Consider the following 22,887-nt stretch of genomic DNA (forward strand, 5'->3'; position numbering starts at 1 on the left):
ATATAATGAACTTCCAACCCTGCAAACAGCTTTGCATATAACATTCATTAATCATATGCTGTGCCACACCTCATCTTCAGCCTATAGACACGGTAAAACGTATAAACATCTGCTTTCAATATTGTTATAGTTTTGGAAAGATTACATACACAAGACAAACACTATAAACAACAAGCCAGCAACCATTTGTTTCATCATTTGCAATAAAAATATTAGCAGTCATGTATAATCCAAAAATACAGTTAGACTATACACATTCTCATAATCTGTCACTCCCATTACACTTTTCTTCATTTAAAAGCCTTGCAATTGGTGACCATGCACTGGCAACACTGTAGCACAATCGTACCTGTCCCTGCAGCTGTTTGAACTCTGCTTCCAGGTCAAGCAATATTCTCCTTCAGCTGTGATTGGACCTCCTCTGACTCCTCCAGCGAGGGACAGGTGTCCTCCTGAACACTCAGCATGGACACCTGGGGAACACAACGCCAAGAAACAAACGCTTCCTCAGTCGCCATAATTTGATGATTTTGTATTTGTCGCATTCCTAAGACAAAAAAAATGATTATAGTAAATTTACCCTCATTGATTCTGGATGGGGACACGAATGCATTTGGGTCCCCATCCGGAATCAATGGGGGTAAATTCATTGTACTCACATTTTTGTCTTAGGAATGCGACAAAACAACTAAAATATTTTTGAACTCAAGTTTTCATGGCGTGAGTAATCAATAGAAAAAAAAGTCATTTTGGGGTGAACTACTCCTTTAAATTACAGAGGTAACCCCCTAACCTGGGGCAAGTTGAGCCACATGACCACTTTTTTATGGCCCTTTGTCATAGATGCATAATTTCAAATGATAGAAGACATCATGAAATATGAATATAAATGTTTTGATTCAATGTGTGACCACCTTTATTGCAGAACAGACAAGAGAGCTGATGGTAAATTCCTTTTCAACTTCCGTCATTCCGTCACATATTTACGTACGCACGTATGCATGCACAATTTCAAAAGTGCAGTAGGGTCATGTCATATGGCTTTGTATTTATATTGTAATAATCTTCCTTGTAGCATGAAACTAGCGTGATGCATCAGGACAAAACATCTAGGTGTGACACTGCATTCCTTCAAATCCTGCCATGCTCTTAATGATCTAATCACTCATTATGTACTGCATCTCTTTTGTCTGTCAGGTTTATTCCTGCACGGCACGCACACCTTACAACACACCTGCACATGGAATCGCAACAATGTCAAAAGCCTTTCCCATGAACATCCTTAAAGGGCTATTTCATTTTCAAATAAAATAAACATTAAAAAATACAATAAAAAAGTAGTAATCCTTGAGGTTTTGGCTTGTAAATGTGCATGACTATGCAAACTTTATAACTGCAGTTGTCTTAGCAAAAGTTTGAGATGTACAGACCTCTCCAAACTCCAGGACTATACAAACCATGTACCCGAGGAAGATTCAATTCTTACAATTGAACAGGACTGTTCTGATGAGGAAGAGATTGTGTAGTTCAAACCAACCGTATGGTAGTTCATCAAAATGACATATTCTTGGAATATTAAGACTGATGTAACATTTGTGATTATTGTGATAAAAATTTTACTTCCTCATAAATCAACTCAGCAACCCAGAAAACATACATTGATAGCAGAATCATCCAAATCTCTTAGTTGCTGAGTCATGTAATTCACTATATATCACTTTTAACAGATATATAGCCTGCTCTCCCTCAGGCTGTCAGGGATGCTGACTCCCTAGACATTTTTAAATCTAAGTTAAAAACTCATCTTTTTTGCCTGCACTACGGTTTGCCATAATCTATGAACATTGCCATGACCATATCCTATTACCCCATGGTTTTTAACATTGTGTTGCTATATTCTATATATAATCTTTTTGCCCTGTTTTTGTTGTTTTCAAAATTGAATGTTTTGTTGTTGTTGTTTTCACATTTGACTGTTTTTATTTTCCTTGAAATTGTGTGTTGTATTGCCCTGTTGTGAAGTGCACAGAGGCCCCTCGGGGTGATTTTGTACTATAAATAAAAATAAACTGAAACTGAAACTGATATATAAGGGCCGAAAACAAGTAATCAGCTTCTACTTTGACTTGCTATCATATCATTTAATAAACTACAGACAGCAATACAAAAATCACATGCAACCTTTGCCACCTCTAATCGTACCGATATCCAAATATGAGGGGTCTGTGCGTACGTACGCACGTACGCGCATAGGCAAGCACACACGCACATACCAACCCAATCGGGCATTGTATATATTTCAATAATCTTCCTTGTAGCATGAAACTAGCGTGATGCATCAGGACACATCTACCTAGGTGTGACACTGCATTCCTTCAAATCCTGCCATGCTCTTAATGATCTTGATTAGATTCTAATCACTCATCATGTACTGCATCTGTTTTGTCAGTCAGCTTTCTTCCTGCACGCACACCTTACCTTGTTTTTCATGGAAACCACAACTATTAAAGATACCTTGCCAGAAAACTAGAACTGGTAGAACTTGATCTCCTCCTGTCCTCAAGTAACACTGTCCTCAGCCAGTATGTTTAATGACAGTACTTTGGGAATTCCATTATTCGTGTATCTGTTTTGACTGTCAGGTTTAGCACACCTTATAATACACCTGCACATGGAATCACAACAATGTCCAAAGCCTTTCTCATCAACATCCTTGTAGGACAATTGTTCACCTTAAAAGGGATATTTCATTTTCAAATAAAATAAACATTAAAAAGAGAATAAATGAGGGGAAAAAGTAGTAGTCCTTGAGTTTTTGGTGTGTAAATGTGACTATGCAAGCTTTATAACTGCAGTTGTCTCCAGAACTGTATACAAACCAAGTACCCGAAGAAGATTCAATTCCTACAGTTGAACAGGACAGTTCTGATGAGTAAGAGATTGTGTAGTTCATAATACAGTACGGTAGTTCACCAAAATGGCATAATATCATTTCTCACATGGCCCTCTTCTCGCGCCACCATGAGGCAGATTCTTGCAAGACACATTTTTGGACACTGCTCCTACAAATGTTGCTCTAAAATCACACAAACCGATACACAGTATCTCTACAGTCAAGTCATCAAAATGCGTCTGTCCCATCTAGCGCCACCATCTGGCCGATTTTTGAAAAACACATTTTGGACACTGCTCCTACAGATTTTGCCCTAAAATCACGCAAAGCAGTACACAGTATATACAGTCATGTCATCAACATGGATCTGTCCCATTTCCCATATTACCTCCTGATTGGCTACCATTGCCTTCCAAAATTTGTGTATATGCGACCTGACGGTCGCTTATCTCCCGATTTAGGGAGTCTTACTGGTATGTAACATTTAGTTTTATTGACTTCTGTCTGAAATAATAGTATATTACCTTATTACCTTGTATGATCCATCAATGTTATTAATTATTATAAGATGATGACAACTGTTTTATTGAGTAAATCACTACTTGGGACTTGGCACCAGCGCTGCATTTGATAACTTCTCCGGGCAAAGGAAGCATACTGGTTTGGGGCTCGTATATTACAAATTTATTATCACATTATCTCACATTATCCCCTGGACTGCCGTCATTGCACCCACTTTGAAAACCCGTGAAGATTCTGGCTTAATATTGATGACATCGTGGATCTCCATATGGGCATAAAAGGGACATGACATGAGAGACAATGTTGCAATTTCACATGTGGACCTGGAGCGCTCAGGCCAGGCTACTTCCAACTCTGCTTCCTGCTGTTCTTCTGACAGTTTACTGTTACACAGTCCAGGGGTGTCCACCACTGTTACCCTCCTGTTGAACACATCTCCTTCTGCCTTTTCACTTTTCAGAGTGACTGGAGCAAAACCTAAACTACAGTCAAACTCTCCAGACCTACCAACACCACTCTCAGCTAAGACCCTGAAAATAACAGAGGTTATTAAATTAGACTAGATTCCATATAAACGTATCATGTAAACAAACAGAAAAACATATATTTAGAAAAATATATTATTAGAAGATGCATTTACAGTAAATGAAACACCATACTCTTTGACAAGCTGCACAGCAAAACACATGGGCTTGACACATACAGCATTATGTTCAATCGTGTTTATTAGAATAGAGAGAATAATATATTATTACAGATATTAATATGAGATCAATTGTGATGAAACACCAATCTTTAAAAGGCTGCACAACAAAATGTAAAAAAAAATAGAATGAATTAATAATGAATTATATTCAGATTACCATTATACACAGGGTATTATTGAATCAAATTTAGGCAAAGGTTAAATAAAAAAAGACACGTATTTAGACAGATTTGACGTCACATTTATGGTAAAAACGTGGACATTTTTGGATCATATCCTTCACTGGTGTAATCACCCTAAACTAATGATCAGAGACAAACTTCAATATCACTGCACTTTGCATTTGTCTGGAACCTTAAGCTTAGCTGTAACTCCAGCTGTCAATCCTGCTGCTGCACTGCCACCAGCACCTGCTAGAGCTAAAGCTCCTGCTATAGGAGCTGCAGCTAGAACAATTGGTGCTGCAAGAAACGCAACGGCACCTACAGCCCCAGCTGTAATCAAACCTACAGTTGCACCCACAGCTGCCCACACGAAAGGGTATTTCTTAATGAAGGTATTATTTTTCTCCGCTATTTTTCTTGCTTCTCGCACGGTCAGATGAGGATATTTTTTCAGAATCTCTTTTATTTCTCTTCTTATGGATTTCTCAGCCAGTTGGAACAGCTCGTTGGTGTAGTGGCTTCCTCCATTTACCTCCATCATTTTCTTGACTTTCTGTAGTAGTTCCAAGACTTGAGGGGAGGGATCTTTGCTTTTGTTGTTAAAAACATGATATCCTCCTTTGCATTGTTTAACAAAATTGTTAAGATGTTCATGATCCCTGAAGAATTCCTCTATGGAGCGTCCTTCTTCTTCCAGTTCATCGCCCTTGGTGAACACGACCATTGTATAACATCCTGCCTCTTCTCCAAAGGTGGTCTGGATGATTTGTACCGTGTCTAATTCCTCTTGTGTAAATCTTCCTGCTTGGATCACAACCAGGAACACATGTGGACCAGGAGACGACAAACAGATGCATTTCTTAATCTCCTTAACTATTTCTTCTTCATTTCGCTTTGTGTCAAACAAACCCGGAGTATCAACAATGGACAGTGATTGTCCGCCAAACTCTCCTTCTTTTTTTGAACATTCCGCTGTCACAGAGGAAGAGGATAGCTTGGCCTGAAATGACTTTGTTCCTAAGATGGTGTTACCAGTAGCACTCTTCCCAACTCCAGTCTTTCCAACAAGAACAATCCGTAGTTCATCTTCTTTCTTTATTTGCTCTGTTGAGAGAGTTTTACAAGGATGTTATTTATATTAGGCGTTTCAGTTCCATCACCTTTCATCTACCATGGGCACAATCCACTTGTTGGTTAAATTTAGATATGAGCTTAATTAATTGCATGCAGTTAAAGTGGTGTAAAGTGGTGCAGTGAGTCCTTAGTGAGTTCCCTGTATTTCCTCTTGCAGCTATAGTGTATTAATGTTTGCAGCCTGTCTTTCACGGGAAATATCTCCATTCTGAAGAATCTTGTTCTCAATACACTGAAGGACCTTTGACCCACACTCAGAAGGACAACTGCATCGAAGGTCTGGAAATATTGTGTTAGACCGCTGACCTCAGAATGGGCTTCATTTGTCAGATTGCATGATATTAAAACACATTCCAGTGCCTCAATGATAGAGGGCAAGCATGTAGCCACAACTTAACAGCAGCAATGTGGGCACCCCATCGAGTCTCAGAGAGGGAATGGAGAGAGCACCCCGTCTTTCTCTTCAATATTGCCCATCGCTCTGGGCTAGCGCTGAAGAAGTTGTATAGTCAATTAACACAACCAAAAAAAAATTGAGACTTCAGAACATGATCCAGCTGCATATACACCCACCAGATTGAGGATAGGGGAAGCGTACAGGGCGAGTACGTAGCAAGAGGATTGGCTTTTGAAATCTGAGCTTGAACTCCTTTCACCTTTCCTGACTTGGCCCCGCTGTTATAACCTTGACCTCTACAGTCCTCCAATTGTATGCCATTCTCTTGCAATGATACTTGAATCATTTCTGAAATATCCTTGCCTGACTTTTTGTTAATGTCTGTGAATTGAATGAACCTCTCGGTTATTCAAACACCACTGTCAACACCACTGTCTTCGTCTTCTTCTACATAATTATCTTACCAATATCACATTCTGTTCAGTGTGAGAGATGTCTGGTGGTGTTGCGTTACATATTACAGAGTAATAGATTGCATGTTCTTTTTCTGCCAGAATTTAGTTTAGCACTCTTTTTCCACAGAGATCATTGAACTCATTCTGCGTGCTAGCACTGAGATAATGAGTTAACCATTTCCCTTTCTTAATTTGCCTTGCTCGTGCAAAATGGGATTATAATGCACCAACAGCTCAAGAGAGCTTGTTTTGCTCGTAAGAAAACAGAATGCATGGAATGCAGTACAGAGCCTTTGCACTTGCACTACATGAGCCAGTCTCTTTTAGTTTTCTCACGGCCATTGGCTGACTTCTAGATATTTTGGGAATGGTTTGCCTTCCTTATCTTTGAGTGCAATACATACTGTATTAGCCAATCTGAAAACAATAGTATCTCTCTGTTTATTTGTAAGATTATCTGGCCATAGTCCTGGGTCCTCTGCTAAATGCTGTTCTGGATTGACCTCTTCTGCCCTCTGCTCATCCTTCTCACTACCCCAGAAGCAATAATAGACTAATATTAGAACACACACACAGTCTTGTTCCAATAAAGCAGTGGTGGAAAAAATACTCAGATGTTTTACTTAAGTAAAAGTATCAATACAGCAAAAATACTAATAATACTCTTAGGGTGCCCACACACCAAAATACCTATGAGAGTGGAATCCGCATTCCGCCAATGCATTTCAATGAGAAGGGAGCGTTTTTTGCAGAAATCCTCTGCTGGCATGAAACCGTTTCACTCTCATTGAAATGCATTGGCGGAACGCAGATTCCACTCTCATAGGTACTTTGGTGTGAGGGCACCCTTACAACTAAAAGTCTGTCATTCAAAATGTACTTGGGTAAAAGTACGAAAGTATTGGGATCAAAATATACTTAAACCAAAAGTAAAAGTACAAAATGCCTAGGTATAAAATAGGGCTTGAAGGAGTAGTTCACCCCCAAAATGACTTTTTTTCTATTGATTAGTCACGCCACGGAGACTAGAGTCTCCGTGGCGTTATCAATGTGTTTTGCTTTTGCTCTAGTGAATGAATGCAATAGGACCTGAATGGAAACAAGACCACATGGTCTTTCTTCAGTGAAATATCCTTTTTGGCCCAAAGTGCTTTGTACTGTATGCATCTTTTTATGTCTAAATAAATAAATCAATCAATCAATCAATCAAAGAGTTCAATAATATTTTTAGTTTTTTGTCGCAGACAAAGATGTGATAACAATAAATTTACCCCCATTCGTTCCGGATGGGGACCCATTTCAATGGGGGTAAATTTACTCGAATCAAATTTTTGTCTTAGGAATGTGACAAAAAATTATAGTTGAACTCTACTCTCCATGGCATGAGTAATCAATAGAAAAAAAATAATTTTGTGGGTGAACTACTCCTTTAAGTGGATTAATGTATGTTTTATAATAAAATCATTTAAATCTGCAAAGTAACTAGTAACTGAAGTTTTCAAATAATTGTAGTGGAGTAAAAGTACAATATTTGCCTCAGAGATGTAGTGGAGTAGAAGTAAAAGTAATGAAAAACTGTAATTACTCAAGTAAATATCTCAAAACTGTACTTATGTACAGTACTTAAGTAAATGTACTTAATTACTTTACACCACTGCAATAAAGAAATGTACATTTTACTTTTTGAAACTTGAAAACAGGTCAAAAATGACCCTAACATATTGGAAAGGTAGAAGCTAAACACAATAAAACAAAGGTTGCTTGGAATAACTTTACATTGCCACTATATGAGCTCACCTCCCATGTCTTCTTCACTGTCATCATCAGGGGGACCCGCTGCAGCTCCACTGTCTGTGGTCGTTTCTGAAACGGAAGAGGGCCATGTGTTTCATGATGCTTAGGTGGTTGTTTTGTTCATTTATTACCATGTTGATGTTTTTACCTCATCTGATCTTTGGTTGAAAGAAGGCAGTCCAAAAATCATGTTCACTTTATGTCAAAGTGTAACACCACATTTGTTTGTTTACAGTGGTCAGAACATGATGTTTTGTGAGCTTGTAGATCGGCTATTTTTGATGCACCGGCGCTGTCATACGACGGTATAAATTTGCCAAGAGTCACTCACTGTCTGCTAACCTGATTTTTGGGGGAAGAAACTAGTTAGGAGCTGTTTCCCCTTGCCCTGTTTCTCTCTCTTTGCTCTGCCTGATTTAACTTTTTAAGACCACGGCACAATTCTTTTCTACTCGGTCCAAGTCTCTTAGGAGAGCTGTGGGAAGTTCAGAAATCCATCGTCTTGTGACATCATCATTTAAAAAAAAAAAAATCTATATATTTTTTATTATAGCGAGAACAATGGCTTCCACTTTAACATTGCAACTTTTCAGGAGTATAAAGCCTGCATTTTCTATTAGCTTGGATTCCCAATCGATGCTGTCACAATACGATGGGTTTCTGACCTGCCCACAACCCACCTCTGATGGAAAAAAAGAAGCAATTTTTAGTGAGGACCAAATATATGAAGATAGGTTGAAAAGTGGTGAAGTACTCCTTTAAGTTTTGCAACTGCAAACGAAACGCTGTCCTGACGCAGCCGCTTAAAGCCTATGGTAGACAAGTAATTGGAGCCATGTATCTTTAACTCTGTTTTAGCATTACTACCGGTATATGCAAAGGTACAGGATAACTGAGACAGGAATGATATCAATTGTGTATGACAGGGCTTACATACAGTAGAATTCAAACAGCTTAATAACAATAAAATAATAGATATCATTTCTGTGTAGTATAGAGACCTTTCCAACAAAATATATTCATATTTATATTATGATGCTGTTGATTACAGTAGATTTCTTACCATCTTTGCTGGCCGTGGACCCCATGGTTATCTTGGTACAGTATAGTTGATTAGTTGATTAAGGTGTCTTGTCAGTTCTTATGTCTTGCTGTTGTAGAGTTAGTTGAACTTCTTCCTCACTACTTTATAGAGTAGGCTACTGTACAACCAGTCTCCTCCCCTCGACACACCATCTGTCAACATGTAATGAAGAGGTTCCATCGTACTACCCTATTCCCCAACTTCTGTAAACTTGACTAAGTTAGCAATGCTCCAACAATTTGAGGCAATAATTTACATCAAAAGTTGTAATGTGTTCAGAACTAAAACATTTGTTGTGAATAGTTCTTGTTTGAATTGATTAAATTAAATGTATTGATTAAATAACTCAAATATTCTCGTTAATAGTTTTCTATTGGTGTTAACTTGAATCAATTAGTTATCTAAACTATACAAATATTGATCAATCAGTTATCTCAACTATAGAAATATATTCAACTACAACCCAATAAAATAGTTATTTAAACCAAACAATTATAAGTACAAAAACAGACTAATTCATGTTCCATGAAACTCAATATTTATTAACATGTTCAAGTTTACAGTTTAATTGCTTGACATGCTTCAGATGTTACGGTTGCTGCAGGTATCCAACAATGTTTTCAAAACGGCATGGTACCTTTGCACCATTAATATAACTTTGCATTGTCCAACAACCATCGCCTTTTGAACTCAGATTAGGAAATAAATCCTTCCAGGATTAAGGATATGGATAGACAAAATGGAATGCCAAACCAGGGTCCTAGAAGGGCACTGCGTTTTTCATTTTGGCATCTATCTCTCCATAAAATGCTCTGTATTGGCCCGCTGCGCTCAGGCGTCTTGATGCACTGGTTCGTTTCAAGTTACTATAAAGTTGTGATTTATGAAACCATGAAAATGTGGGTTTTTAACATTAACAAATTACAAATTGCTGACAGCACTCAGTATATTTAATTTAGAGGAAAATTGTATCATATCTCATATTATTTTCACTTCTTAAATCCCCATCATTATATTCAATCAAACCTAGTCTACTACAATTTATGTGGCATGAATTGGTTTAGTTATTCTACCCACTAACCAACACTCAAGCCCAAGACAGCTTCAGCGAATTTTGATGTTATTAATCAGTTGCTCATTTGACTGCAAAACACCAGAGAAAACAAACATTTACATGCTAGGGTAAAACAGTGGTTTCTAACTTTTAATAAAGGTACAAATAGCAAAATTGTTAATCCTGACAAAAGTGTCTAACTGAAACAGAAATGCCATCGAATCAACAGAAAAGGAATATATAATATTTATTTATTTATGTATTTATTGAAAGGTGATCACACACACTCTGCTGTATGTTTGGAGGCACTGCAAAAAACTAAAAAGCACACGCACGCACACACACGCACGCACGCGCACACGCACACGCACACACACACACACACACACACACACACACACACACACACACACACACACACACACACATGTTGTGGGGAGGAGACTGGAGGCGTTCTATGTAGTGTGAAAGAAGTCAAAATCTTTCACTGTAACACATCGACATTGACAAGACAACTACCTTATCAAGATAAACATGGCCAGCAAACATGCACAACTTGGTAAGTATGTTTTATCTACTGATGCTACAGGTAATCATAAACCAGCATTAGAAAGGTCCCTGCTACGCATATAGGACATAGTAACGATACCTTTTTGTTCTTTTCTACTACTTGCATTGTATGCAAAGCATGCAGGTCCAATAGAAATAAGTAATTGGTAATTGATTTGATTGATTTATTAGATCCTCATTAGCATACTGTACTGTTACAGCAGCTGCTCTATGGGGTCTTAAATTGGTCCTGTGTTATAAGGCAGTGGTTCTCAGCCTGTGGGTCGGGACCCCCAGGGGGGTCCCAAAATGATTTGGGGGTCCCCAGATAAGTGGGTTAATGTGAAAACTTGTTTTGTCACTCAACAGTAAACAAACCAACCAACATAAAGTTTAAGTGTATAGAGTGTACAGTATGTGCACATTTCTAAAGTCACATTTAAAGGGGAAGACCACCCATTTTCAATATTGAAATATGTCATTAATATACCTTAGAGGAGTTGTGTGGAAATAGAAAAAAGTTCCCCCCGTTCTGTGTTGCCTAACTGGAGGATTGGTTTTGGGGTTTGTATTGTAAAGTACAATGTGTGATGTCATCAAGTTGTACTTTACAATACAAACCCCAAAATCAATCCTCCAGTTCTAGGCAACACAGAAGGGGGGGAACTTTTTTTTCCATTTCCATACAACTCCTCTAAGGTATACTAGACCAGGTCAACCTGGTTGTGCCAGACCCCCTGTCTGTCATCATCATTTATGACATCATGCCTTTTGTAGGCATGTCATCATCATGTCATCATCATATATACCCTTTATATAGAAAACCCGGACAGACATTTGCTTATGTAGGCCTACCCATTTCATGGGTCTGGCAATTAATGACACAGTTGAATATTGAAAATGGGTGGTCTTCCCCTTTAAGGACTTTTTAGCTCTAAATTAAACATTGGCCAAATTGTCAAATATTAGAGGCAGGAATTGTGATTCCTCAACTCTTAGTGCTCGTCAGGGTGGGGGGTCCCCAGTTAAACTAGACCAGGTCAACCTGGTTGTGCCAGACCCCGGTTCTGCCAACCCCCTGTCTGTCATCATCATTTATGACATCATGCCTTTTGTAGGCATGTCATCATCATGTCATCATCATATATACCCTTTATATAGAAAACCCGGACAGACCGACATTTGCTTATGTAGGCCTACCCATTTCATGGGTCTGGCAAATATGATTATTTTGGAGGTTGTGGCTTGAAAAGGTTGAGAACCACTGTTGTAAGGGACCAATTGAAATTTATGAATTGGGGGTCTGGAGGAAAATAGGGGAGGGTAATGCTTTTCTCATTTTAGTCCAAGGGAAGGTCATAAACTATTACTTTGAGTCCAATGGAGGTTCATACAATTTTAAGAATAGTCTGGGTTTTAATAAATACCATTTTTTTTTCTTTTTACTACAGCTTTTCTGAATTCAGTTCCTCCAGACCCCCCCCCCCTCCCCCCATTTCATGAATTTCAACTTGTCCCTAATAGAGTTTTAGACTTCAGATATTTAGTCCTAGCTATAGGCTACAAGATTGAATTAACAGGTCTGGGGGAAGAAAAATTAAGCTAAAATCAATACCATCCTTCTAAAACTCTCCATAGAGCCCCGATCTGAGACTCTACGGATTGTTCTTGTTGGAAAGACTGGACTTGGGAAGAGTGCTACTGGAAACACCATCCTGGGAAAAATCGTGTTTGAATCCAAGGTGTCCTCTTCATCTGTGACGTTGAGAACGTCAAGACAAATTGGGAAGTGGAACGGACAATCAGTGGTCGTGGTTGATACTCCAGGTTTGTTTGGCACCGTAACAACAGAAGAGGTAATGAGGGAGATTAAGATGTGCATTTCTTGCGCGGCTCCTGGTCCCCATGTGTTCCTGGTTGTGATCCAGGCAGGAAGATTCACAAAAGAAGAAAAAGACACCGTAAACATGATCCAGATCACCTTTGGAAAACAGGCAGAATGTTATACGATGGTCTTGTTCACCAAGGGAGACGATCTGGATGATGAAGAAGGAACTTCCATTGATGAGCTAATCAGTGAAAATGAAGATCTGAACAACTTTGTCGAGCAATGTCAAAGAAGATATCATGTTTTTAACAACAAAAACAAAGATCCCTCTCAGGTCACTGAACTGCTGCAGAAGATCAACGAAATGGTGGAGCAAAACGGAGGAAAACACTACACCAACGCCATGTTCCGAGAGGCTGAGGAAGCCATAACAGCTGAAATGCAATGCGTTCTGCAGAAAGATCCTGGCTTGACACCGGAAGAAGCAAGAAGAAGAGCTGAGAAAAATAATACCTTCCTTGAAAAATACTCCGAAGTCATATGGCAAGGTGCAAAACGTGCAACTGAAATGCTAGTGGATGTGGCAATGTCCAGGATTCTAGTTCCAAATGGATGCAATTTGCAGTGATTGTCCAGTATCTTGTCCAGTCTATTGGTCAGTTTAAGCTAATTACACCAACACAGAGATAAAGACAGAAAATGTATGCTATAGTGATTGACATATTATATTTCTAGCTTTTTATAGATTTTGTCTAAATATTTACTGCTACGATTGTCTTCATGTATTTGGTAATCTGAATAGTATAATATATTCATAATAAACTGTCTTATTTTGTATAATCTTGCAATCCCTCTATTAATTTAGGACCAAAATGGAAATATCCTTTTGTGGTTTGATCCTTTTGATTATTTCTGTATCTGCTTCTCTGGCTAGAGGGGCCACTTGTATATTGATGATTAATACATAATTTTAATCAATCAATAAAGACAATGTGACCGTGCAGCTGTTTAAGGACTATGGTGTTTCATGACAAAATACCATGTAATAAATATGTTCAGTATTCGGACTAGTTGCTGACAGGCGGAAATATTAGTTAACCATTACTATTCAGGATTTGGAAAAACAGAGCCTGTGCTCCAATAGTGGATACAATAGGTATTATTTAGTCACACAAGCTCCTAATACTTTTTAACACAGTATGAAACTCCACTCTCAAACTTACATCCCTATTTTAGTCTGTTCAAAATAGCAGCTCTACAAGTACACATTGTGGTGTCTGGCAAGTTGGCAACACATTGTGAGCTTGCAGATCTGCTATATTTGCCACTTTTTTGCGACACTGTTGAGTGACACACATTCATTTATGAAAAATAAAATACATAAATCAAACGATGGAATTTGGAGATACAAGATTTCTGCCTGACAGTGACAGTGTCCTTCATTTATACAGGTGTGGTGTGGAACAGTTTGCTGTATTACTGCAAATAACCAAAAATCACAGAGTCAATAATATAATATCAAATTAACAAACTGAATGAATTGACCAAAGCCGAAATCCAATTATCAGAAAGGAGGGAGCGTCAGTCCCTTGCACTCCTCCTCCACTACACCCCTGAATAAAGAGTGACATTTGTGCAAAGTGCACAATATAATGAACTTCTAACACTGCCACACTTTTGCATAACTAACATTCATTAATTATATGTTGTGCCACACCTCATCTTTAGCTTACACCCTACAGTATATACTGTATGGTAAACGTAAAAACATCTGCTTCTCTCTCATACAATATTTCATAGAGTTTTGACAAAATTACCTGCACAAGACATAATCAACAACAAGCCTCTAACCAACATTCTTTTCATTATTTGCTATAACAAATAGTAGCAGTCATGTATACTCAAAAATACAGTTAGACTATACATTCTCATATATTTTTCACTCCCACATTCTTCTTTTATAAACCTTGCAGTTGGTGACCATGTAGCCTAGTCTCTTACGAAATCACCAAGATATACATCAGCTTAACTTAAATGATAAAACGTTTCTTATATAAGACCAGTAAGACGCCCTAAAGGCAAAAAATCTCCCTTTAGGGCGCCCTTTAGGGTGTGATTCGAATTGTGGTTGGTTGTTTAAGTTGGACAAAATGTGGACAAAATATTTTTCCAAATATGGATATGACTGACTTCTGACATCATTATGTTATAGACTACATGAGACTCACACAATATGTGTGAGTCTCAATATGGGCATACGAGGGACAATGACTGATTGGATATATGTATGTGTTGATCTGGATAATACCAGTAAGACTCCCTAATCGGGAGATAAGCGACCGTTGGTCGCTTATCTCCACAAATAGGCCAAAAGTTTGTTTTACCAATTATCAAGACATACGGGCAGTTGACAGTTTGCCATGGTTACTCATTGAAGTTGAATCTCCATATATGGAGATAACCTACGCATCACACTAAGTCTGACCTCATCAGCCCATATTTGGGCATGAGCAACTTATGTCTCCATATATGGAGATATGATGACATCACACAGTCCTCAGCCGATGATGTGGCGTGATGTCATACAATACACAAACGAGCCCTACAGTATAAAGGGGCAATTCTTGCCAGGAAAGAAGCATTTCTTCGACTCAGACCTTATCGCCAGGGTTGGCTTATAGCAGCTGTCGGTAGGACCATATATGGATTCTGTTAGTGTGGATCTCCTAACAGGGCATCATCTGGGATACAATCCCTTTTATGCCCATATATGGAGATCCCTAACAGAATCCCTTTCATGCCCATATATGGAGATCCCTAACAGAATCCCTTTTATGCCCATATATGGAGATCCCTAACAGCATCCCTTTTATGCCCATATATGGAGATCACTAACAGCTAACAGAATCCCTTTTATGCCCATATATGGAGATCCCTAACAGAATCCCTTTTATGCCCATATATGGAGATCCCTAACAGAATCCGTTGTATGCCCATATATGGAGATCCCTAACAGAATCCCTTTTATGCCCATATATGGAGATCCCTAACAGAATCCCTTTTATGCCCATATATGGAGATCCCTAACAGAATCCCTTGTATGCCCATATATGGAGATCCCTAACAGAATCCCTTTTATGCCCATATATGGAGATCCCTAACAGAATCGGACGGACGGACGGACGGACGGACGGACGGCCGGTGGAGGTTTTCATAGTAAACTGCTCCCTGACGGTCGCAATCAATAGTGAATATGAGAAATAAAATGGCTACTATAGGATATGTACAGTATATACTCTCAACTGACCGGCTTAATTGCTTTGTCAGTCATGTTCATTTTGTTAATGTTAGTTTTATTTGACATCTTTCATACTCAGTGTGCACTATTATATGACTACTGTTATCTAATAACATGCAATTTCATGGAACTTGGTGCAATGTGATTACCCTCTGCTGGACATATGAAGGAACCACTGTCACATACACATACTGTACTGTACTGTACTGTACATACCTGGCTGGATCTGACACGGTCAGGATTAAATGTATCCCCTGAGCAAATGGCTCTATTAGCTTTATGGTAAAATTGCCCAGCACTTGAGGGATATCCAGGGTAGAAAAGGAAAGTTACATAGTGCAGCTTTAATGTTTTCCTCTTAGATGATTTACAATTTACAATTTAGGCATTTAGCAGACGATCTTACGGCAGAAGACTGGGAGTGAGTCTGCCGTTCTAACTGCAATGAGGAGTACGGTTCCATAGTTTGGGAGCCTGAAGGGCACCACCACCACCACCCTGGATTTGGCACCCTGCCAAATCCATTCTACTGCTATGCCGCCAAAATGTCACGCCCTCTCAACAACAAACATCAGAAAGTGTGACTCCTTCCCTCCATTAAAAGAGCAACTGTCTAAATGTTGTTAAGTCCTAGAAAAGCCCTCTGAGTATAACACCAAAAAGCCCCCCCCCCCTTCCCCTAAATTTACATCATTGCTACTAGTGTTGATTGTGTCTTGTTAATTATTGTAATATTGGAAACAAGTCCCCAGGGCTTAGCTGTGTTTTTCTTTTAACTAACTTTGTAAACCGTACCTCTGTCCAATCTGCAGTGTAAAATGAGTATTCAATCAATATGTCTAATGTACTTTTCCCATTAGCTCATAGTAGCCTAAACATCTATATTATAACATGAAGTCAAAAGTAACCAACAAACTACACTATAAAAATGGTCAAACACTGGCCAAATTAGCAAATATTACCTAAGAAAGAGGCAATACGTTTGACTGAGTCAAACTAACTGTTATGCCACAACTCCTACAATACAAGTTTGGGAACCTTATCCTGTCTATAAGCCCCGTTTTGAGATTGTAGATCACCATTTGTAGATCTGCTATTTCTTAATTGAAATCCTGGAAAGTTACTGAATTAGAACTTAAAGGATGATTTCACCACTTTTCAACCTATCATTTAAAGTGGCAAAATCGTCCTTTAAATACAAATACATTGGATATAAAAGAGACAATAACATTTTAATACTAGTCTTTAAGGTACTTATATAGACTGAAGTAATTATAACAGGTCATATTTGCATGTTTGGAATTATCATATATCACTATTCTGAGGGTCGCATTAAGTGAAGGTGGGGGGCCGCATGTGGCCCGCCAGTTGCCCTTTTATGGATGAAAGCAGTACGTGGTTCTCAACCTGTGGTACATGTAAAGGAAGTTAGTAGGCCTAGCTAAATCTGGCAGATGACCCGGTCATCAAAGGATGTCCTTAATAATGCAACAAAAACGAAATCTCCATGAATTCAAGGAATACATTGGCCTCCTGTCTGTGTTAACTGTGCATAGCTGAATAGGATGGGGTAGGTCTATACACCTGTATTTTGACACCAGTTATTATGATGTTATACTTGGAGGTACAGATATTTTCTGAGGTGTGTAAAAAGGTTGAGAACCTCTGGCTTAGAGCATGATTGTAGGCTATACTTGGAGCATGCATGTGCACTTGTGTTGTCTGTTTTTCTTTCTCTCTACTGCTTCTCCCTCTTTCCTCAAACCCAGGTCCAGCTCAGCAGTGAATAATCATCCCTCCACCTCACCGGTAAGATCCGGTAAGTTGTACATTTTCATCACATGAAAGTAAAATAGTAAAATCATTCAAAAACAACCATTTATTTGGATGGTGCTGATACAATCAAGTTAAGCAGAGGTTTCTAAGTTTTACAGTGAAACGGTATATGAAGTGATACACTTGCATGGTGAAATAAAAATGTATTTGAACAAAGATTTCAGTTTATTTTGATTAAAATGTTCAGACAATTTCAATACAGTGTAATAATGCGTCATTACTATAGTTTACTGATCAAACCTGATGACCTGATGATTCTATAATTAATGGTGAAAAAAAAGATTGCAATCTTCAATAAACATGTAATGGAGAATAATGTTACAGTAGAATTAGCTAATTAATACAGAAAATCAAGATTATTTTTCTTATAGGCTCCAATGCTAAGTTTGATAATTCCACTTTAAAATTCTATTCTTATTATGAATTGTATGGAATCCAAAATGAATGCAGCTCCTGTCTAGTATACATACACAGCAGAACTTTCCTACTGCCCGTACTGTTTAGGGAATCTACAGATTAGAGTTTTCTTGTGGTACCTCGATGTCTGCATACGTTGCATTTCTTCTGAATAACCACATAAAGAACCTCTGAGATGATGACATAAGAGTAAAGACCCAGTTAAAGCGCCAGTAATTCATTCCAGAGGGAGGTCTGGAATAACATCTGCATCCTCTCTCACTGACTGAATCAACCTTTTCAAGGAGCTCTCTGACCTGCTCTCTGTTTCCTGTATCTTTGTTGTTGAACACATGATACTTCCCTCCATATTTGTCTACCAGTTTCTTTAGGTTCTCATCCTCTCTGATGAACTGCTCTATGCTTGTGTCTTCCAGTCTGTCTCCATAAGTGAAGAGAACCATGGTGTAAGCACAGACGTCAGGTGACAGGATTCTCTCGAGTGTCTTCATGGCCTCGTATTCCTGTTCAGTGAAGCGTCCCAGCTGGACTACATAGAGGAAGAGGTGTGGACCTGGAACGCTCAGCGACAAGGCTGCTTCCAACTCTGCTTCCTGCTGTTCTTCTGACAGTTTACTGTTACACAGTCCAGGGGTGTCCACCACTGTTACCCTGCTGTTGAACACATCTCCTTCTGCCTTTTCACTTTTCAGAGTGACTGGAACAAAACCTAAACTACAGTCAAATACTTTCCTTCCCATGATGGTGTTTCCTGAAGAACTCTTCCCCACTTTCTCCTGACCTACCAACACCACTCTCAGCTCAGACCCTGAAAATAACAGAGGATATGGAAATGAGACTAGGGGCCCTATATTTTCATCTGTGCCTTAGCCCTTATCCCTAAAGTTCTTTACCTTTTATTACGATTTTGAAAAACATATTAAAATACTTCAAATAGCCGATCTACAGGTATATCGACACATTGTGAGCGTAGATTGTTTTTCTTTTTCTTTTTTTTTTCAAAATAGAGATAAGTGGTAAGGTGACAAAAATAGGGCCCTAGAAAATAACAGAGGTTATGAAAATGAGACTAGATTGCTAAACTTATCATGTAAGCGAACAGAAAAAATATATTTAAAATATGTATATTATTAGAAAATGCTTGATGAAATACCATAGCTTTAACAAGCTGCACAGCGCAACATATGGGCTTGAAACAAAATTATTATGTTCAATCATGTTTATTAGAATAGACAGAATAATACAAATTGAATATACATAAAAAAAGAGTCATAATTTTTGAAAGAAAGTCTGAAAAATATACAGTATATAAAATATTATTACAAATATTATATGAGATCAATTGTGATGAAACACCAGTCTTTAAAAGGCTGTACTACAAATTGTAAAAAAAGAATTATACATTTGAATATTGAAATGTATATTACTGTAATGCATGCAAGAATATACAAATGCTTATGAATAGTTATTTATATTCAGATTACCATTATACACAAGGTATTATTAAATGAAGTTTAGGCATATTTAGGCGACACCGCATTGATGGGAAAGAGCTGGACATATATGTTACTGTTACTATTTATTTTTTATTCTATATCCTTCATTGGTGTAACCAGCTAAACTAATGATCAGAGACAAACTTGGATATCACTGCACTTTGAATTTGTCTGGAACTTTAAGATGAGCTGTAACTACAGCTGTCAATCCTGAAACTGCACCGGCACCTACTACAATTGCAGTTGCTGGTGCTGCAACGACAGCAACTGCACATGTACCTGCAGCTAAGGTCAGACTTGCAGTTACATTCAGAGCTTCCCAAATGAAAGGGTGTCTCTTAATGAAGGTGTTATTTTCCTCTGCTAATTGTCTTGCTTCTCCTAGGGTCAGACAAGGATTTTCTTTCAGAATCTTTTTTGTTTCTTCCGTTATGGATTTCTCAACCAGTTGGACCAGCTTGTTGGTGTAGTGGCTTCCTCCATTTACCTCCATCATTTCCTTGACTTTCTGTAGTAGTGTCAAGACTTGAGAGGGATCTTTGGTTTTGTTGTTAAGTAATGCAGTTGTTTAACAAATTACAATAATTTAACTCTTGAGAGCGTAAAATTAAACAAAAGCCTTTATAAGTAAGTCCCCCCCCCCCCCCTTTTTTTGTATCATATCCTTTACTGGTGTAATATCACTGCATTTTGCATTTGTCTGCAACCTTAAGCTTAGCTGTAACTCCACCTGTCAATCCTGCTGCTGCACTGCCACCAGCTAGAGCTGCAGCTCCTGCGATAGGAAGAACAACTGGTGTTGCAATAACAGCAAGGGTACCTACAGCCCCAGCTGTAATCAAACCTACAGTAACACCCACAGCTGCCCACACGAAAGGGTGTTTCTTAATGAAGGTATTATTTTTCTCAGCTTGTTTTCTTGCTTCTTGCGGGGTCAGTTTAGGATCTTCTTTCATAATCTTTTTTATTTCTTCTGTTATGGATTTCTCAGCCAGTTGGAACAGCTCGTTGGTGTAGTGGCTTCCTCCATTTACCTCCATCATTTTCTTGACTTTCTGTAGTAGTTCCAAGACTTGAGGGGAGGGATCTTTGCTTTTGTTGTTAAAAACATGATATCCTCCTTTGCATTGATTAATGAAATTGTTAAGATGTTCATGCTCCCTGAAGAATTCCTCTATGGAACCTCCTTCATCTTCCAGGTCATCGCCCTTGGTGAACAAGACTATTGTATAACATCCTGCCTCTTCTCCAAAGGTGGTCTGTATTATTCGCACTGTTTGCAACTCTTCTGGAGTAAATCTTCCTGCTTGAATCACAACCAGGAACACATGGGGACCAGGAGACAACAAACAGATGCATTTCTTAATCTCCTCCACTATTTCTTCTTGATTTTTCTTTGTGTCAAACAAACCTGGAGTATCAACAATGGACAATGATTGTCCGTCTACCTTTCCTACTTGTTTTGAACATTCTGCTGTCACAGAGGAAGAGGATAGCTTGGCCTGAAATGACTTTGTTCCTAAGATGGTGTTGCCACTAGCACTCTTCCCAACTCCAGTCTTTCCAACAAGAACAATCCGTAGTTCATCTTCTTTCTTTAATTGCTCTGTTGAGAGTTTACAAGGATGTTATTTATATTAGGCGTTTCAGTTCCACCACTTTTGTATCACTCCATTGGCTGGTTAAATTTAGATGTGGGCAGTAATTAATTACACGCAGTGATATGCAGTGGTGTGTTCTAGAACTTTTTGAGGGCATACTATAATCTACGAACCGCAGCCATTCATGTGGCCAGCACATACGCCAGTGCATAATGCCTATCAGATACGCTACTTTGAAAGGTTCTCGAGGGCATACGCTTTTTCTATTTTTTTTTTCCTTCTTCACAGTATATGGCATAGACCCCCGTATCGCGTAGAACACACCAGTGGTGGTATGTGTGTATTTATCAACCCGGTCTCATACCAACACGTAGAAATAGCACGGATTGACGCAACGCCGTTCCGGACTACTAGGGTGCATTCGGAAATACAGCACTGAATACACTGGCCAATACAAACTAATCTCTGAGTGTGCTCGGAAAAGCTTAGAAAGCCCGAAACTCTGTGAATAGGATGAATTAACATGTATAGGAGGCGCTTCACGTGCATAGTTTTCAACCAAACTTCAAAACAGTGAGACCCTCTCTCTTGTGAAAACAATCAAAATTAACTGATTAACGCTACTGCTTCGGTATGTTACTTTTTGGCCTAAAATCACGTTGCGACCTGACGGTTAGCTTATCTCCCGATTAGGGACTCTTACTGGTACTTAAAGGGGTATACCACTCATTTTCAATATTGAACTATGTAATTAATATACCTTAGAGTTGTTGTGTGGAAATAAGAAAAAAGCCCCTTCTGTGTTGCCTAGAACTGGAGGATTGATTGTGGGGTTTGGCTTGCAAAGTACACTTTCATGATGTATTTCTAATTTCCAATACCTTTACTTCTACTCCACTGCATCTCTGAGGCAAATATTGTACTTTTACTCCACTACAATTATTTGGGACTTTAGTTACTAGTTAGTAGTTACGTTGCCAATGCATTGTGAGCTTGTAGATCTGCTATTTTCTCCATAACGAGTACTTTCTAATGTTGGTACTTTAAGTACATTTTGATATCGATACTTTTGTACTTTTAATCAATTACATTTTGAATTCTGGACTTGTAACAGAGTATTAGCATATTGCAAATTCTTGCACCACGGCACTCAATAATAATAATAGTTATTAGAATACAAATATGGGGTGCCTCAAATGTAATAAAATGCTTTACAGTAGCAAAATCAGCGTTAATCTTTTTTTTAAATTGTTTTCACAAGAGAGAGGGTCACGTGAGTGCCTACTATAGATGAACTCATTGAATGCCATTTTCAAGATGGCCGCCAAGTACCAGGATGCCACGTTCCTAAATTTCTAGTGCACGGAGCAATTTTTAGTGCACGGATCGTGCACGCCCATGCACCATATATGCACCATATGTGTAGTACTTTTTAACAGCTTTCAAACAAAAAAATCCGCTTGGAAATCCGTTCAGGCATTCATGAGATAGAAGCCTTCAAAGTCAGACAAAACAAACACTGCCACCTTCCTAAATTTCTAGTGCACGGATCAATTTTCAGTGCACGGATCGTGCACGCCCATGCCTAGATCATGCACCATATCTGTAGTACTTTTAACAGCTTTCAAACAAAAAAATCCGCTTGGAAATCCGTTCAGG

General features: G+C 38.6%; 2 protein-coding genes across 2 annotated transcripts; one reads left to right on the forward strand and one right to left on the reverse strand.

Moving 5' to 3' along the window:
- Window positions 1-383: 383 nt before the first annotated feature.
- On the reverse strand, window positions 384-9,153 carry LOC308283015 (GTPase IMAP family member 9-like; the record flags this gene model as incomplete). Its single annotated transcript, XM_080723401.1, has 4 exons — window positions 384-473; window positions 4,632-5,389; window positions 8,069-8,134; window positions 9,129-9,153. 4 exons carry the CDS (start codon window positions 9,151-9,153, stop codon window positions 384-386), a joined length of 939 nt encoding a protein of 312 aa, XP_080579527.1.
- Window positions 9,154-10,737: 1,584 nt separating this feature from the next.
- Window positions 10,738-14,069, forward strand: LOC308283017 (GTPase IMAP family member 9-like; the record flags this gene model as incomplete). Its single annotated transcript, XM_080723403.1, has 3 exons — window positions 10,738-10,762; window positions 12,391-13,128; window positions 14,032-14,069. The coding sequence occupies 3 exons, from the start codon at window positions 10,738-10,740 to the stop codon at window positions 14,067-14,069; spliced, it is 801 nt and encodes a 266-aa protein (XP_080579529.1).
- Window positions 14,070-22,887: the final 8,818 nt, after the last annotated feature.

The sequence above is a fragment of the Nannobrachium achirus genome (genome assembly GCF_963921795.1).
Source record: "Nannobrachium achirus genome assembly, chromosome: 4".
In the NCBI taxonomy this organism is placed as follows: domain Eukaryota; kingdom Metazoa; phylum Chordata; class Actinopteri; order Myctophiformes; family Myctophidae; genus Nannobrachium; species Nannobrachium achirus.